General features: G+C 40.7%; 1 protein-coding gene across 4 annotated transcripts in view; it reads right to left on the reverse strand.

Annotated features, from left to right (window-relative positions):
* The window catches only part of ARNT2 (aryl hydrocarbon receptor nuclear translocator 2), a 132828-nt gene that overhangs the window by 9805 nt on the left and 103440 nt on the right, over positions 1 to 19583 (reverse strand). Inside the window, exons 13-18 of one of the 4 annotated variants that reach the window (XM_073304108.1) lie at positions 16165 to 16237; positions 15868 to 15991; positions 9170 to 9269; positions 6365 to 6391; positions 5736 to 5874; positions 3012 to 3177 (exon numbers count right to left, since the gene is read on the reverse strand). In XM_073304108.1, the coding sequence (XP_073160209.1) occupies positions 3012 to 3177; positions 5736 to 5874; positions 6365 to 6391; positions 9170 to 9269; positions 15868 to 15991; positions 16165 to 16237 (629 nt within the window). Of the gene's footprint in view, positions 1 to 3011; positions 3178 to 5735; positions 6392 to 9169; positions 9270 to 15867; positions 15992 to 16164; positions 16238 to 19583 lie in introns of those variants that run through there. The other 3 variants (XM_073304107.1, XM_073304110.1, XM_073304109.1) reach the window with 3 other exon arrangements.

Raw genomic sequence — 19583 nt, forward strand, 5'->3', positions numbered from 1 at the left:
GAGTAAATTAGCATTAAGGGCAAAAAGAAAAATTAGTGTTTTAACATTCCACCCGTGGTAGTGATGATAACCTAGGTAAGGGGAAGCAGCTATTCCTGCTTCCTGACATATCTGCAAGGGGTGGCCAAAGTTAAGTTCAGTGGAATACAAGCCATTATTTTTATTTTGTTCCTCCAACAGTCAGAACACGGTGCTGAGGAAACCGAGTGGAACTTTCTTTAAACTCACTGCATTAATGGCTTGATCCAAAGCCCACGGAAGTCAGTGGAAAGACCCCTTCACTGACTTCAGTAGGCTTTGGATCAGTTCCTAATGTAAACAAGGTACTGACTATGATCACCATGTGATTTTAAATCTTTTGCTTAGTGTGTATACAAAACTTTATATGACCTTGGCCAAGGATAGCTGAGTGCTCTTTCTTCACCTTTTGTTCCTGGCAGCCTACCTCACACTTCTGCAGCTGATTCACTGACTATCCTGAACTACCAGCATGTCACGCTGGCTTTAGGAATGTTGCTGTTACATTTGCTGGCTGTAGAATTCCTTAACTCAAGCCTCAGCATCCATCCAAATTTTATATTCTCTCTAATTGCCACAGCTGACTACATACATTCTTATAGGCAGATTACTATTGAGGTCACTGTTTTAGAGGTTTGTGCTGATGTATAGGTCGAAGGGAATAGGGAAGCGTTTGTATTTCATTATTTGTGCTCTCATTTCACTTATTGGATTTTTTTTTCTGTTCAAGCACTCCCTCAGGAACAGCTCATACTAATGGCATAACCTGAAGACACTGTGAACAGCACAATTATCCTGAACCATTCTACTTAACTATCTATGGAGTAATGTAAGCAACTGTGGAGTTTCACACACTCCAAGTATGATCATGATGAGGCTCAAGTCTGAGGGCTTCCAGCCACCAGTAAGTACGTCCGTAAAATTGGGACTGAACCCATGACCCTTGTGAAGGAAATAGCATAAATCAGTGAACAATAACATTGCTGGATAGCTCCCCAAAATATCAAAAAGTTGATTTTGCTGTGCTGTTGAGCAGTTCCAAAACACTCCTAAAGTTTTGCATGCTATAAATTTGTATGGGCACTGGCCCTTTCAAAGACACTGCTAATGCTACTCATGTTCCTGAAGTAGGATGTATAATGTGCACTTGGATTTTTTCAGATTTAATTTTTTACAAAGTATAAAATATATCTGAGGCCTCAGATTATCAGCATGCATGATTACAGGCTGCATTACCTTCTTAAAATTACAGATAGAGAGCCTTCCAGGCATTCCATAACAGGTAGCGTACTGTACAACAATGTAGTGAGTTTTGAGAAAGGATTGGCATTAATATCTTTATTCATTCTTTTTTATTTGTTTTTAAATATAAAGACACCAATTCTGCCTTCCATCTGTGTCATGCAACTCCACTCCACTGACTGTATATAACCATAGCTTTGGGAGATGACCAAATGTACAATAAAGTGCTTCTAATTCTCCATTATAATCAAAAAGAATCAAACTGCAACAGGTACAGAGAAGGGTTAGTAAAATGATCAGGGGATTGGAGAGTCATGATAGGAGACTAAAGGAGCTGGGCCTATTTAGCCTAGCAAAACGAAGGCTGAGAGGGGATACAACTGCTCTCTATAAATACATTGGAGTAAGCACCAAGCAGGGACAAGAGCTATCTCAGCTAAACAACAATGTTGGCACAAGAATAAAGAGGTCTACGCTGGCCATAAGTGAATTTCGGTAGAAATTAGAAGAAGGTTACTAATCATCAGAGTTGTGAGATTCTGGAACCATCTCCCAACAGGTGAGTGGGGGCAAGAAACCTAACTGGTTTTAAGATGGAGCTAGATCAGTTTATGAATGGGTTATATGATGCCGTTGCCTGTGAGGGTAGGGGGCTAGACTTGATGACCGAGGAGACTGCTTCCAGTTCTACGTTCTTAATTAGTAATTAAAACAACAACAAGAAATTGTTGTTATTGAAATAGAAAAGGCTGGTTTTTTTTGTTTTAATGAATCAACATCTGTCTCATGATGATATAATCCTGTCCAGGCAGAATTTGAGGTGCCCTTGCTATCCCTGTTCTCTAATACACATTCCAAAGCTATGGTCATAACTTAGCTCCTGAACATATCCCATAGGGCCAAGTCCTAATGTCTCTAACTCAATTCTTACCCATGCCTTACTCGGAGGGGAAAGAAATATACTGATTTAACTTGAAAGCTTGAAATCACTGGAGCATTGCCTGGGTAAATAGAAGTAATGAGTGAAGACATTAGGATTTGACCTTTAATAGATTACTATCTCCTGCGACAGTAAAAACAAGAAATGGACTATTGCCATGTTCTGCTTTAGACAGTAGCTGAGAAAATTCACATTAATATTAGTCTTAGTGAATGTAAAGTGTTCTGCTCAGAAACACACTGAAACACCCCCAGCTGTTTAAAAAGCGAATTGTTTAACCTCACAGTAGGAATAGCAAAGGTAATTGTCTGCGTGTGACTGAGAGTGAGGGTGACAGAGGTTATCTGCACAGAATGAGAAATGATTAAGTATCCTGGGAGAGGAGCAGTTGACACGGCAGTGACAGGACACAATTTCTCACATTCAGGTTGGCTTAAAAAAAGTCCCTGTTCTGGATTGTGCCATTTTGGGACTCTTCTGAGTCAGAGTAGAGTGGAGCTGAGCCACTCAAAAGGAAGTTTGGGAGGGATTCTACCTCAGGAAGGGAGTGCAGTGCATCCATCCTTTAGGATGCTGGAGGTGGAGCATGGAGGGAGGGGTCCCTGAACTCATCTCAGTCCATTGCGTCAAGTAGTAAGAAGCTTTGCTTCCTCTCTTTTGCCCTCTCGGCAATCCCTACACACCCACACAAGGGCAGAGACAATCTCAACCTTGGCATACATTCAGAATAGAGGAGCAGGTCCGAAGAATTAAAATACACTTAGCATTTCACTTTCATGTTCACTTGTGAGATACATAATCTGAAACCTACCAAACCCTGCACCTCTGTTTGCTAGGCTAGAGTAGGCATTTCCACTTGGGGAAGAAGTGGCTGGGCTAGAGAGAGGGCTGTACGATGATGGATCAGCTGGATAGGTATGACTGGTTCCAATTCCAAAGGGTGACGATTGAGTCTTGCCAGATTGTGATGGGATTTGCTGAGGTGAGGGGGAGAAAAAGAAGAAGTTATTTTCATTGCTGGCATAACAGCAGAGCAGCATGATAGACCCAAGTTTTAAAAGTGTAAAATCAACTGCTAAATAAAAACTGCCAATGAGATTAGGCATATTATCCCTGTCTCAGCCATATTCAATTTCCATCAACATGGATTTATGGCTATTTAAGTTAATGAAAGCAACAGATTATAACTGAAAATATAACAGCTCTCCTGATGATTAATATCCTCCATGCATTCAGAAAGAGAATCACTATTGTTCATTACCTGATGGTTTTCCCCCACCTCTATTAGGGCATAGAAACTAGGAGCAAAGATTAAAAACGTACAAAAATGAATCTTTATTTGCCAGATGCCCTGTTTTTAATACTACCCCAGTTATCTGAATGCCTTGTAGGATATACCTCATACCTTCAGATAATAGGGATTTTCAATAATTGGGAGAGCTGGCACAAGAGGCTTCCAAGTGAATATTCTGGATCTCCGCACAGGTTGGAAAGCCTGCTGGGTTTTCTCGCCTGATTTTAGAGTATGAAAACCAGCTTGCCCAATGGATACGTGAAACACAATGGATATGTTCTATCTTGCCTTAAGCAAGCAGTCAGCAATTGCATGAGAGACTTGGTGGGGATGCCCAGCACTACTACTGCAGGGGAAAAATAACCAAACTTTGCTTAAAGGGGATGGTTCAGCTAAATCAAGAACAATAACACTTTACACTTCTATAATGACTTCAAAGGATCTCAAAGTATGTTACAAATAATTAAATAGTACAACACCCCTGTGAGATAGTTAAAATGAGACAAGAAGTGGGTAAGTGTCTCGCTCAAAGTAACAAAATACACTAGCAGATAGCGCCAGTAATCAAACCCACTTACCAACAATGTAGTCCCTTTTCCCCTATCAACCAGCCCAGCAGCTCTACAGAAGACTGGTATTTAACAAGTTCTGCTGTTTGAAATTAAAAGCAGTAACTTCTCTAGATACATTTAATGGTGTGCATCTTATAGGCAATCAATGCACTGAAGTGCAGCTATTCTCTTATGCAAATGAGGGGGGGGGAAATAGATCCCAACAGGCAAACAACATGATGAAAATACAAGTCTTCAGTTTACTTACTAGCTAAGAAGTAACTTAGCTTTGAAGGTCCCCATTATGACAATGAAAGCAGTCTTCAGTAAGACTTTATTGATTTTTTTAAGATGGTAAAACACATTCTGAGTTCCCTAAATTTGTACTCTGGTGATGCAGACTTGACCAGGCTGATCGTTTAGGTTAAGGGGAGATGTCACATTTTTGATCAGTAATCATTAATGTCCTTTCTATTCAGCATACAAATGAAAATGTGTCAAAATATTATTTCAAGTTGATTTCTTTAGGATATGGAATAGATATGGCAGAGTAACTGATGCAAACTGAGGACTGGTCAGCCTGTGTGTGAAACTAGGAAACTAATATGGAAATAATTAAGCTGCTGGTAAAATGATTGAGTGCATACCTTAAAGTGCCTTTATAGACTATATAAGAAAATTGAATGCAAACAATTATTATTAAAATAGTATTAATACTAGTCTTATTTAAACAGATTAAAACAAGAGCATTTAATGATTGGGTTGCTACTCAGTACTTAACACACTGGCTTCTGCATCGTACTGTATTCAGATCACTTGTCATTCTCAGTATGTACTACAGGCTGTATATGGCAGAGTTGGGCAAATTGGTATGCCTGTATTTTAACTGGGAGTCTCCCAGCCTGCGTAAACAGACTCATGCTAGCTCCACTTGAGCTAGCATGCTAAAAACGGTGGTGTGGACTGTGGTTTGGGTGGCACGTTGGGCTCTCAAGCCCACCTGGCCCCTAGGTCTGAGTTCAGTGGCTAGCCCGAGTCTTTGTCTGAGTTGCAACATCCACACTACTATTTTTAGTGTGCTAGCTTGAGCAAAGATAGCGTGAGTTTGTCTACTTGGGCTGGGAGGCTTGCTCCCAGAGGTAGTGTAGACATGCCCGTTTAGGCCTCTGTCCAGCAGAAACTTAAAGCCCAAGCTTAACTGTGCATAGTCCTGTTGATTTCACTTAAAACACACATCTATACAGGAATGAGGATTAAACTGGGATTTCTGTGGGGGCCATGTATGTATACATAGGGTGACTAGATGTCCCAATTTTATCGGGACAGTCCTGATTTTTGGGGCTTTTTCTCATATAGGCACTTATTACCCCCTACCCCCGTCCTGATTTTTCACCCTTGTTGTCTGTCTGTATATATATATATATATATATATATATATATACACACACAAAAATATTTGCCCAAATAACCCTGTTTTTCCTTCAGAATTATGCAAAGGAGCATCCAACCTTGAGCTTTTTTATTTTGACCAGGTAAATCAGAAACGGAGGAACTGATTTCATTACCATTTTTTAAAAAAAATAACATAAAAGGTACATTTTACCAAATTTTAATCAAGGAGTTTGATTTGTTCTTTTGTAAAATCTGCTTAACTAGAATGCCCCTAAAAACTTCTTAATCAAACACACACCTGTCCTGGAAATGGTGGACGACTCCCTGTCCAGGTGACTTGACTCTGATTTAACTGACGAGAGATCTGTGTCAAATTTTGGCCTGTTGAAGAAGAGGACTGGATATCATTCACACCAGGCACATGTACCACAGATGAGCTAAAGGGGAAAGAACAGAAAATGGCTTGTAGGTGATAATACAATATTTATGACGCATAAATTGTATGCCAGATACTGAAATTTTGTTAATCAACCCATTAAGGCAAGTTATTCCAGACTGTCTGCATAAGGACTAAATGAAAATGACATGACTTCAGTATTAAAACTATCAGGTATTTTGAAATTCTAAAATATCAGACTGATTATGCAGACACAGTGCGCCAAATTCTTCTTAGTTAGATCCATGCAATCTCATCCAAAGGGCTTGCATGAATACAACCAAGGGGAGGATTTTAGAAAGATGTGTAATTAAATTATTTTCCATATTGGTTTGGCCCCCAATTCAGGAAAGTAGCTCTCCTCAGGACCACACTTAAGTATGTACTTAACTTTAAACATGTGCTTAAAGTCAGTGGTACTTAAGCACATGCTTAAATGCTGTCCTGAATCGAGGCTTCTGAAAGGATGCTGTTCATAAATATTCTTTAACCTGTTTCTTGTCAGTGTTGCATTCTTTCTGTAAAAAGAAGAAAATATGTGTTATGTAACAAAGATGTATGTTTGATTAGCTGCTTTTAATTCTTGTTTTCTCCCAGTGGTGCTAAAAGATATCACAGTTACAAATCAAACGAACTAGTGTTTTGAGCCCTGGAACAAAAAAGCAGAAAAATACAAATAGGAAAAAATGATTCCTAACAGAATTTATGTAAGTTACAATTTATTGTTTCCCAGATCTTGAAATATTTTAACCTTATAATGAAAATTATACTTTTTTTTGTTCAGTGTTCTTTGTATGGAAATCTTTGGACCTAGTGACTATACTAGCTATAAAACACATATTGATACATAAACTTAAATATACGTCCATGAATCCCAATATTTTATCTGAAAGAACATGTTCTGGATCTCATATATGGACTGCACTTCATAAGTGATTTGTTGTTGGGTTTTGCCCAGGGGTGGAAAGGGGGAGCCTCTGTAGTAATTTTTTATCTTTGCCTTTACTCTTTCTGTGTTAAATTATTGAATAATTTACAAAAACGAATAGATTGCTGTTATGGATTCATGTATGTCTGTATCAAACTACAACCTCCATTTTGCTTTTGTGAATGTCATTTTGATTATAAAACTGTTTTTTACTCCATCTTGGACTGGGATTCCAAGAAGTGTCTAACAATACAGAGCAATCAAGGGTTGTTTCCCATTCACATGCAAGCACCCTAAGACAATGAGTTAGCTGCAGCCAAAGGAATCAGTTCAACTAGATAAGCTGGTAACCACAAAGTCTCTGATAAGGGACTTGAAGTCACTGAGGAAAGTTACCTGACAAACAGGACTGCAGCTATTTTAGATGGGGAAAGGAGGGACAGGGAGCAGACCCAGGACCAGAAGGAGTCAAGGCTGAGTAGGATGAAGTGAGGAGGAATTCTGGATTCCCTGAAAAGATACCGACCAAATCGCAAAGGGCTCTTGGAGTGGTAGAGAAATTGAGGCAGGGATTTGTATGCTGGGTTTATTGTTTTTTTGTACATCTGAATATCTCTTGTGCTACCTCAATGTAACGTGTGTGTGTTTAGAAATTCCTTTGCAGAGTCTGTATTACTTGCTTTCGCTCTCATATAGTCCCTGAAGAGGGAAATAGGAAACCGGAGGGTTCACAGCTTCAGTGGATCTATAGACGCATGCAACTATTTGGGAGTCTGGTGCTAGTTTCTGGGCCTAAGCAACTATCCGATGGCGTCCCCACTGCCAAGAGGGGTGTCAGGCATGGGGTCTGCACCTGGAGTATGAGAGTAGAGGCCCAGAGCCATAGAGGCAGTGTGCCACAACTCTGCCCAGCCCCCAAAGGCCAAGAGCACGTGGGATATAAAAAAATAAGAATGGCCATACTGGGTCAGATCAATGGTCCATCTAGTCCAGTATCCTGTCTTCCAACAGTGGCCAATGCCAGGTGCTTCAAAGGAAATGAACAGAAGGCTAGGGGCAACCAGAGATTGTATCCTTGCCCATGTTAGCTAACAGCCATTGATGCACCTATCGTCCATGAAGTTATCTAATTCTTTTTTGAACCCCATTATAGTTTTGACCTTCACAACATCCCCTGGCTATGAGATTCACAGGTTGACTGCGTGTTGTGTGAAAAAGTACTTATTCACTTTCTCCACACCATTCATGATTGTATAGATCTCTATCATACCTCCCCTTACTTATCTCTATTCCATGCTGAAATGTCCCAGTCTTTGAAATCTCTCCTCATATGGAAGCTGTTCCATACCCTTAATCATTTTTGTTGCCTTTCTCTGTACCTTTTCCAATTCGAATATATCTTTTCTGAGATGGGGCAACAGAACTGCACCAGACTGCTATACTGGATCCAAAGTTGGGTGTCCCAGTAGGGGAGCTCATCAAGGCATTTGTCTTTGTGCCACTGGTTAGTGGGGCAGATTACAAGCTACAATGAAGCTACAGTTAAATTTCCAAGAAACCCAACAAAATAAAAACAACAAAACATGCCACACATCAAGATGGCTACTGACAATTTACATGTTGAAATATCATATAAGATCTAATTAAAGAAAACTTGTGATATCATTGCCAATTACAAGGTTAAGAACACATTGAATTCTATAAAATTATAGCATGTATTAAATTTCTAATTCATAGACCTCATAACCAACAGTTATTGCATTTGAATGGTTGTTCCTTCATTTAGACCAAAGTATTAACCTAACGACAAACTCATTTACAACAGCTACCTGCATGCATAGCTTGGGATTTCATTAAATAGAGTTCATTACAATATAGTTGCTCAAGACAGTTTCTCTTCGGTCACTTTAAGCACCAGGAGAACAAAGAGGAACAGATTAGCCTTCAAGCAGGTAGGCTTCATTAACAGCTAGGCCATTCAGTGAACAGTCATAAATCTTCTTTACTAAAACAGGACTAATACTAAAGTAAATCTAACCACAATGGCTACAGAAATCTCAAGGGTGTGCCAATTCCTAAACTTCAAGTAGTCTGTCAAACCTATAGTATCAGCTAGTAGACTAAAAAATATTTCAGAAGCTACTCACACACCCAAATTATACACGTTTGAAAATGACCTACAATAGGTCTTGCCTACAGTCTGATTCTTCCCGATGAACTTTTGTGTGGGAGCCAAGCTGACACAAAGGAAGAATGATTCACGCTGTACAGGAAATGTGTTAGCGTTACCTGTATTCTGCCTCCACAGAATCAAAATGTCATTCCCTTTCGTGTATGGAAGCTATTGGTGCTGCCCCAGGTACTGTACCTGAAAGCCTTTCCTGAATGCCCTGGCTGGAATGGGCTCCCCTGAGAGTAAAGCTGTTGGTTTCCTGCTGGGGACGCAGAGGCCATCATTTTTTTATCCGCTATAAAAAAAACAAACCATCAAAGAAACTCTTAGGAGAGGACGAAATAAATTAACAATCTGTTCACCAGAAAATAACATGTATACAAACTACATGGTGTGAGTAACATTCTCCTTTTTAATCCCTTATGGGAAGGCCCTATGGAACCCAGTATGGATGAAACCAATAGGGCTGTATGGAAATTAAACCAAGGTCAAAAGGTGCTTTCTATGGAATTTTTAAATCAGTCCATAGGATGTAATAATGAACTCTCTCTCTGCTACAGAATGCAACAGGTTGGCTTAAAAATTCTACAGAAAGGTAACCATTTTCTATTAATTCCATTAACTCTTTTCCAGAAGAGACTGAATTAATGTTAATGGAGGTTACACATTTGCCTTGGGAAGAGACTATATCCTTCTGGATGCAAACAGATATTTCTTTGTCATTCGGGCTTACTCAGTGTGGTCTAAGGTTACATCAGCATTGAAAAATCTGTTCCTGACTTGCAGAACTAACAAATCTGTAGTAACAGTGACTGGAGGCTTATTTCTTGTATGGGAGAGCTATTTTTATTATTTATTTTTTAAACAGTCTTCGAAAGAAAAGGCCTCCTCAGTTTTTTATAGCGGGGTGCACAGGTCTTGGATAATCTGCCGGGCGTGAGACAACACTACTATTGTTGTTAATATAGTATTAACTATTTGTATTGCTATAGCAGCTAAGACTAATTTGTGTTCGGCACTGTACAACCAGAACAAAAAGCTGTACCTTCCCCAAAGAGCTTACAATCTACTCCCCTCAGCAGTAGCGGGAATTATAGTCCTGGTTCTTCCAGGCACTATGGTGGAATTTTGCTCACAAATCAGGATGATCTGTAGCCCCTTAAATACAGATTAATCCCACTTTACTCAGTAGGAATTTTGTCTCTGTGAGGTCTGCAGATCAGATATGTAAGCAGTAATTTAAGGCAAAACTGAGTCTCTCGGGGACACAGTGAAGCTTACTTTCTTTACTCTGACAACAAACTGGCTTGAGCAGGCCACGATCTAGGCTGTGTCCCAATGGAATTAAAGATTAACATAATCATACAAAGGCACTGTAAATGAGACGCATACAGAGATGCCATTGACTTTTATATTCTGTTCTTACACTGTAAATAAACACATTTACTCTTGTGATCAGTCTCTTCATTTGCTAAAACAATGCAGGGCAAACATGGCCATTCACTTTTTTAATAGGAAGTTCTCTTGTGTAATTCTAACAGCTGACACACCAGGGATTGAACCAGGGACCTCCAGAACTAAAGGCATGAGCTGCTAAAGCCTGAGCTAAAAAATATCTCCCCGCCCCAGTGGGGAGATGTAAGAACTCATATCCTCTGCAGATCAGCACAGAGGCAGCCCTCTAACATACACACTCACCAGTAGATTTCTTAATAGTACCATGACTGGGATAAAGCATGAATCAACTTTGAATTTATATTTTGTTAACTATCTCGGCTGGTACTTTGAGAAGGAACAGAAGCTCTCTGCTCTGAGAATCCACTAAGAGATCTGAAAATCTCAGTAAACCTCCCCTCTGCAATGCTTGTTTATACAGCTACAACTGCCAAAGGTACTGGCAACCCTCAATTCCCCTTTAACAACGTAAAGGCCCTGCTCCACCTTTCCTCCTCCACCTCCTATCTTCCCTCATCACCTTTAAGTGCAAAAAACTGCTGATCTTTTCATGACTGTCTGCTGCCACACACCTCCGATAACGCTATAAACCAGGGAGGCCCCTCCTTTTCCTCTGATTTCACTTGATCCTCTCTTGGTGATCATCCTCTCTGTATTTAGAAAGAGTGGGTCAGATGGATCCCAGGATATGCTGCAGCAGCTCTGCAATATGAAGCTGCTCTAGATACTCTAGAACTGGCTGACCTCAGCCAGCTGGAGGATTCCCTCTCTGAAGGGGAATTCCTCAGGTGTCACAGAATTGCACAAGAGAGTGATACAGGGGATGGCCAAGGTATCCCTATGCTCCTGCTATCACCAGCTGCCAAAACAGCTTCTGGGGACCACTGGCAGAAGATGCAGTTAAAAGTAGCTTCCAGGTGCCAAGCTACTGAGGACTGGGAGTGGTTTAAACAGAAACTTTGCTCCCTCCTGAACTCTGCTGAGTACTCTAGTCACACCTCAGAATCCAGCCCTCCGCTTCTTGCCTTTTCCCCCTCTGCCTCTCAGCTCTTCCCTTATAGCACAGCAATAAACACACCCTTGCTGTCCACTGGTATTTTGCCAGGTGCCCTCTAGTCTGCTAGGCTCAAAATCCCCCTACTTTCTATCCCCATACCCTCACTAGTTACTCATTTACTCTTCCCCAACCAGGGCCTACACCCCCCTTCTTGACTCCTGCAATACCCAGACCGCCAGAGGCGCAGCACGCAGTGGCAGGGCACTGCCCCACCAAAGTAGGGAAGCCGACACAGCCTGTTTGTTTAATATATAACGTGAGAGTGAGAGAGAGAGAGAAAGGGAGAGAGACTAAATCCAAATCACAAACACAGCAAATCTCGGGCAGCCTGCTGCAGATTTGCGGCGTTCGTAATCTGGATTTAGCAGCAGGGCATTTTTCTCCTCCGCCTCTGTGGCGGATGTGCAGCCTGTGCAGCCAAGGCCTGGCCGGAGGTGAGGCAGCAGCGGTTCCCTGTGGCAACCGTAGAGTGCTCTCAAGTGCTGGGCTCTACCTGCACCATACAGACCATGCTGGTAAACCAGGTACCTTTTAGAGCACACCAGCAGGGTTTACATGGGGCAGCTGAGCGCAACACATTAGGGCACTCTACACCTTACACTTCTGGCCAACCCCTGGCACAGACTCCAGGGGCACAATGGACGGGAGGGGGGAGGGGGCGGAGAGAGAGGCAGGCCCTCCTTGGCCACAGTGGGAGCGAAGGGGGAGAGGTCTCACCTAGTCCCAGCCCCTCCAGGGGGCGGAGAGCATGGGGCAGGGAGAGGAAGAGATCCTACCATGAACTCTTACTCCTTCCACTGGAGAGGCCAGGATTGGCTAGGATCTCTCCCTCCCTTCCACTCCCCTCCTAGCAGAAATGGGACCTCTCCCCTTCCCCCCCACTGCTGCTGGGACCGGTGGGGGTGGCTCCATGGCAGATCAGCACAGAGGGAGCTGGGATGCGGCAACTGGGACCGGGCAGTGGAGATTGGGGCCAAAGCCACTGACAGCCTGGAGTAGAGTAGCCTGGACAGTGGAGCTTCCCACAGGAAGCAGGAGGGAAGCACAGGTAGGGGGAGGTAGGGACGGGATGGGACGTCTTTTCCCTGCTTCTCTCCACTGAGTGGGTAAATTGCTCACTAGCGATCAACGGTGGCACCACATTAAACAGTGCTGTATCTCAAAATGGCTACTGCTCAGAAGGCATGGATGGGTAAAGCATGAGGTCTTTTATTTTAATAAAACATGTAGCTGATGTAGTGCGACAGATGCAGGGCACCCAAAAATCCTGTGTTTGTCAGCGCTAAACTATTTTTATAAGCCAAACTGGAGAAAGAAGTCTAGTATCAGTACAAAGCAAGTGTCTGCAAGCAGCATGCAAGTTTGTCAATATTGTTTTTGGACACTTTAGCACACCTCTAACTGAGAGCCCTCCCTTTTTATCATTAAAAGGGTCGCTGATCATGGCTCCCATGAGATACTCACATAGGGAGCACATCCGAAAAAAAGCACAGCTTGTAAATTGATAAAAATGAAAAGTGAAATGGCATTTCCAAGAACACAACTCCTGAGCTCACCTCACAGCTTGCTACACCCTTAACCCTGACCTAGTCACACAAACAGTTCAGAGCTGTTTGAGTATTAGCCAATAAAGCAGCCAGAAAGCAAGATGTTCTCGCTTGGAAAACATTGTTCCGGTGTTTAGGGTTGGAGTCTTGCTACCTTCCAGCAGACCCCCTTTATGGCCCCAGATACTGACTTCACTCTAAGAGTAAACAGACAAGGATGAACAGGAATAGCATAAGTCTCAGCAACAAAGAGACAGAATATCAAGTCTATATTGAAGTTACAGTGACTTCACAGTTTGAAAAGGTCAAGCTGTACATAAGAAACTCATACAGTGAGGTCATCTCCTTATACCCCTGTAGTTAAACACAATGGGTCATTTCCTCCCTCACTCCAAGACACTTGCGCATTGATTTATTTAAAACAAAAATAAAACTTCTTCACTCTGGGGGAAGTGGGGAAGGTTAAGAACAGCGAACACTTAAAAAACAAACAAGGAAAAATATTACACCTAACATTATCTACAAAAATAGATTTTTTTTTTAAATTGTAAGCCAATATTACACAGTCTTCATAGCATTGCTACTCCAATCCGTCTCAATGAGCCACACTGTCATATACTGTCTGAGAAAGACGGTTACTTCCAATTTTAGAAGCTGGAAGATCTATTAAACGTGTTTACATCCTTTTATGAGTTGCATTGAGAAGTGTGCCTTTGAAAAAAGGTTTCAGATTAGCAGCCGTGTTAGTCTGTACTCGCAAAAAGAAAAGGAGGACTTGTGGCACCTTAGAGACTAACACATTTATTTGAGCATGAGCTTTCGTGAGCTACAGCTCACTTCATCGGATGCATAAAGTGGAAAGTACAGTGAGGAGATTTTATATATACACACAGACCATGAAAAAATATACATTGTAAGGAGAGTGATCACTTAAGATGAGCTATTACCAGCAGGAGAGTGGGGTGGGGGGAGAGAAAACCTTCTGATCTCAAAGTGAGTATCCTTCAACAAAAAAACTTTGAAAACAGACTCCAACGAGAGACTGCTGAATTGGAATTAATTTGCAAATTGGATACAATTAACTTAGGCTTGAATAGAGACTGGGAGTGGTTGAGTCATTATACTAAGTGAAACTATTTCCCCTTGTTTATTCTGCCACCCCCCCACACCCTCACTGTTCCTCAGACGTTTTTGTTAACTCCTGGAAATGTGCTGGAAATGGCCCACCTTGATTATCACTTCAAAAGGTTTTCTCTCCCCCCACCCCACTCTCCTGCTGGTAATAGCTCATCTTAAGTGATCACTCTCCTTACAATGTATATTTTTTCATGGTCTGTGTGTATATATAAAATCTCCTCACTGTACTTTCCACTTTATGCATCTGATGAAGTGAGCTGTAGCTCACGAAAGCTTATGCTCAAATAAATTGCTTAGTCTCAAAGGTGCCACAAGTACTCCTTTTCTTTTTGAAAAAAGGATGGCTACTTCAAAACTGCATGGGAAAGATGTGGCTACTAAGTGAGAATAGAGGGTGGCTTCTAAGTGGAGCTGGACAGTGTATCAGCCTGTCCTCAAATCTTCTGAGTTTCGTTCAGCTTCCTTTTTGGGGGAAATATCTATTTCCAACAAATTCTACGCATCGTTCTTTGAGACTCACCTGCCTAGTGACTTCTCTGCCACAATGCTTTTTTTTGTTCTTTCAAAACAGTTTAATATTATTAGGGCCCTTCATTTTCAGTTTTTATTTTATTTAATTTTCCCTGGGAATTTATCAGTGTTTATTATCACAACAACAAAAACAGGTGAAAATCAGTGCAAAAAACTGTTAATTTTTCTGGGTAAATATCTGGGTTTATTTTTGTGGATGGAAAGACAGGGAATTCTGTTCATCAATGTGGTTTTCTGCAGAACTAAAACAGAACCCAAAACACAATGCCACCTTTGAGTTTAAGAAAACAATACATCTCTAATCCCCAAATGAAACTTTTCATTTGAATAAATAAATAGTTTATTGCTGTAAACTTAGAACTATTCACCTATCATAGAATCATAGACTATCAGGGTTGGAAGGGACCTCAGGAGGTCATCTAGTCCAACCCCCTAATCAAAGCAGGACCAATCCCCAATTTTTGCCCCAGATCCCTAAATGGCCCCCTCAAGGATTGAACTCACAACCCTGGGTTTAGCAGGCCACTGCTCAAACCACTGAGCTATCCCTCCCCCCTATAAATATATTTACATTTAATATTTGGGCCGCACCGCTTGCAGCGCATACACTCAGCTTTATCCTTTTCTCCTGCTTTTGTCTTCTTAAAACTTTAGAATACTTTGTGTTCTGAAATGTATAGATTTGTGTTTTCTTCCCATTGTAGCGTGTCAAATCTTTAAACCATTACCTGCTAATATCTTGGAATGTGTATGTGGGTGGGCGTGAGATTCATCAGTACGTTCAGATGTGCACGTACTTCAGAACTTGCGTGCATGCCTGTTTGTTTATTGTGTGTATCTTGTAGACTAATACATAGCCTTCCTTTAACAGGCAGCTTTGTATATACACAGAGACTAATGTATTATCGTAATACACATATCTCATGCAACGGATTGTATTTTCCTAACCAAACAACGTTTTTAAAAAAATATATTTGAATGACAGAAAAGTAGAAAATCAGAAAAAAATGGAAAACTACTTTTTGTAAAACCCAGGAATTTTTCGGTAAAAATAGGTTTAAACTGGAAATGAAGGGGGGCTTGCATGTTACGTAATCGTACTTAAGGTCATGACTACAGCTTACAAAGACAGTATTAAAAATTAAATACCAGAGGCTCTCACTTACAAGCAGTTATTCCTGCAAACATCTCAGCAAACCTAGGATTCTGCTCCTGGGAGAAGATAGCGTCTGGCTTCTCCACTGGCTTTCCACCCTCATGAACGTTAGCTGGTATATTTGGAACAGGTACCTGTTGTTGACACATGCAAAGAATGTAATTCTCCCATTCCATATTTGACACAATGAGCTCAAGTATAGCCACAGTGTCTTTTTGTTTTGTTTAGATTCTTAATCACTTTGTGTTTCAAAGATCAGAGAAACCAGTAAAAAAACCAAAAACCAAAAACCACCCAGAGATATCACCTGAGATAAGTCATAGGAGGACAACCCATCTCTCTGATGTACTTCAAGCTCGGCTTGCTGTTGCTGAAGCTGTCTGCAAATTCGAGAGGAAATGACAAGAGTTACAAAAAATATAATTAAGAAACTGAGAAGGAGGCTTGGCTCGCTCCTTTAAATTCCCATAGCAAATGTAGCCGCTTTCAGAGTCTTTGTTGACAAGCCATTTCCTGCAAAGCCAAAATATTTTTAAAGATTTCTTACTGAGAAAACCTCAAAACACAGTACTGTTCTTGCTGAGCATAACAGGATCAACAATGCCTTGCACACCAAAACTTCCATTGACTTCCAAGGAGTTCTGGGCTGTATCCTGCATTCCTTACACACCCAACTTCTTCATAAATGTCATTTATTTTTAAAATGCCAATTAGACTTCTTTAATCTGCGAAGAGCAATACGCATGGCCTGTTCCTGGACTTGCTGAAGTCAATATTAAAGTGCCCACTGGCTTGAATGGGAGCAGCATCGGGCCCACAGCAATCAACAGGTGGGAAAATTATTTCCTCGTTTTATAATCTCGTAGATTCCTGTGCAGATTATGGCAATATTATGGCAAAATAATAATAATAAAATACTACTACTACTACTACTTATATAACTCTCATAGTTTGAGAACTACTGATGAAAAGCACGATTTCGCCCATAACAAGTATTTGGATTTGGTCTGAGGTGAAGGACCTGAGTAGTCTCAGGGCAGTTCTGTTTTAACCATTCGCCTCTTAAAGACGGGAGAGGAACATTTGTGAATGACACCAAATGTTGCAGGCTGAAAACCGTCCATAAATCAATACTGTTTCTACAGAGTATCAGCATTTATCTGATTTTTTTGGCTTCTGATGGCTTAAGACAATTAGAGGCAAATTTGGCTTGTACTAGTTCTGCTAATGGTTCCTTTCTGTCTCTTGGTCACATCTAGTGATGCTATTTATGGCATGAGGGGCTCAAAGGCAGCTGACCCATCCACTGTGGTCTAACCCTTACTATGACCTATACCCAGCGACCAGGGATATTTTTCACAGGAAGACAGACACCAAGGCTGTGAGATAGAGGTGACAGCAAGACCAGAATTGGATTGATAGGAAAGTAGGCCACCTGTAAATAAGATCCAGTGTTTTGGTGGTAGCATGCCCCTGGCCTCCTCCTGAAGAAGAATGAGGCTTCACAGACAGGAATTGCAAACCACTGGGCCTTTTTCCTCAAGCTGGAAGATATTACAGATGGATGGGGTAGTAGTGGTGGAAAAAAATGGGGTTCAAGATACCAGGGAGATGGACCTCAACTATCTGGATAAATTCTGGGCTATGGCCCAAAAAGTTAGATCCTTATCAAAACCATATTTTAAAGCTGTCCATTACTATCAAGAACTTGAATCAGAGATTCAAATCCCAAACAGCTGGAGACATACACTATATAATAAAGAATCATTTTTGTACCAAGTGGCGCAAACAGAAAAGGTATTTCCCAAGTATTCCTTGGACCATGGGTTTTCATTAATAGTTTATCAAATAGAAAATGAGTACGTCTAAAAAAATCCACTACTGTATGCAAAGGGATTATTTATTTAGTAAGCAAATATATGCTTTTCCAACAAAACTCCAGGAAGCAATTTAATCACTGAAAATATATGGGGAAATTTTTCCAAACACCATTCTTTGGACGATAAAAACCCATTAAATTGTGTTGTTAACGTGAAAGCTAATTCCATTGTTTCAAATGTTTTTATTACTGACTATATGGTGCGTGTGTCAATAAACAGTACTTTAGGTCTCTTCTATTAAGTATAAAGTGTGTTCTCTTGATTCAGCCATAGATACACAAATGAGTCAAACAAAATAGCATACTTAATTAGCTCTGTTTGTTTGCCAGCACTTGTCTAACCTGGAACTCCTCTGCCTGTCTCTATTTGAAGATACTCATCAGTAGCATTTGTTAACCTACACTACAGAATAAGTACCAGACTAGATCAATATTTGCTTACAAGGCAAACTGTACAAAATCCAACTAACTATAAAGAACAAATATTTAAATGCATCTTCTCTGCATTGCATTGTATTGTACTAAGTTCATTGAACTGTACTACTCAGTTCTAATTTAATTTTAAAAGTGGGTTGGGTTTCTCATTTTTAGCAAGTATTAATATGAAATGTGGTTTTAGCTCTTTAAGAAAATATGCAATGTTTCAGAGAACAGCCAAACTAGGCACAGTTGAATCTTGTTGTTGGGATTGGTTTAGATACTCTTTCACCTGCTGCCCTTTTGAATGGATGATTATTACATATAGATCCCTTTAGTCATTAGATTTCCAGATCAGATGTGTAACAATGGGACAAGCCAGGATGGTTTTGGAAAAATTCAATCCTCTTGTTTTGGTTTGCAAGTGAAAGCCAAAACTGACCCTGCTTTTGATTTTAGGATCCACGGCTTAGAGGAAGCCATGAAAGACGAATTTTCTGGTTCAAAAGATGATATCCTACACAGCAAGTGGAATACTGTCTGGGTCAACTGAGAATTCCCCAGGTAACTGCTAGAATTCCTGGCTCATGATGGGAGTCCCTGTGAAAACCTCTCACTGTGCTTATCTAACCAAATACTGGAATAAAAGACTCTATACAAGTTTCCTTTTGAAACTGGAAAATTTTCTAGTTGAATACCGGTGTCTCGCTGCATAAACTCTGGAGTCACCAACTTATTGTCCTGGCTTCAAATTGGTCAAGAAGAATTCAAACTTTAGAGTGGGCAGTTTTCTTGTTGGGGAGAAATGAGTAGATGCAGACTTGAGATATCACCCCTAGTCCATTTTTATTAGTAACAGATGGACATTGTCCCAGTTATTACTTTGAAAATAAGGTTTTGCTATCTTCACTATCATGGGATAGAATCTCACTGAAACAGCTGATTTCACAACTGGTCTACTCTACTGCACCTTAATCAGAGGCAGTAATCAACCAGAGCTGTCCATTGATTCAGCCAGAATTCTGCCTCTGGTAGCAACCTGCACCAGATCCTTCGGAGGACTGCAACTCTACCACTAGAATATTTCAAGACCAACAGAAGTCCTGGATTCATCAATACACACAATAATCCAATCAGGCTCATGAAAAATGAAAACATCAAGATCTCTAAAGGTTAGGAAACAACCCATTTCTTCTCTCTGTGCATACAAAATTAAGAAACTGTTCATCCATCTCAGGGTAGACGGGCTCATTCAAAGGCACCTCAACCTGTGTGTAAAATAAATGTTAGTCAATTTTTTCTGGAACTCGAAGAGGAAGATGATGTGGTGAGGTGACGTGTGGCGGTCTCCTTTTCAGCTGAACACAGTACAAATGCTAAACATTAAATACTTCATTTTGGATGATTATATCCAAAAGAAACCAAGCTAA

Source organism: Lepidochelys kempii, chromosome 10 (genome assembly GCF_965140265.1).
Source record: "Lepidochelys kempii isolate rLepKem1 chromosome 10, rLepKem1.hap2, whole genome shotgun sequence".
Classification (NCBI taxonomy): domain Eukaryota; kingdom Metazoa; phylum Chordata; order Testudines; family Cheloniidae; genus Lepidochelys; species Lepidochelys kempii.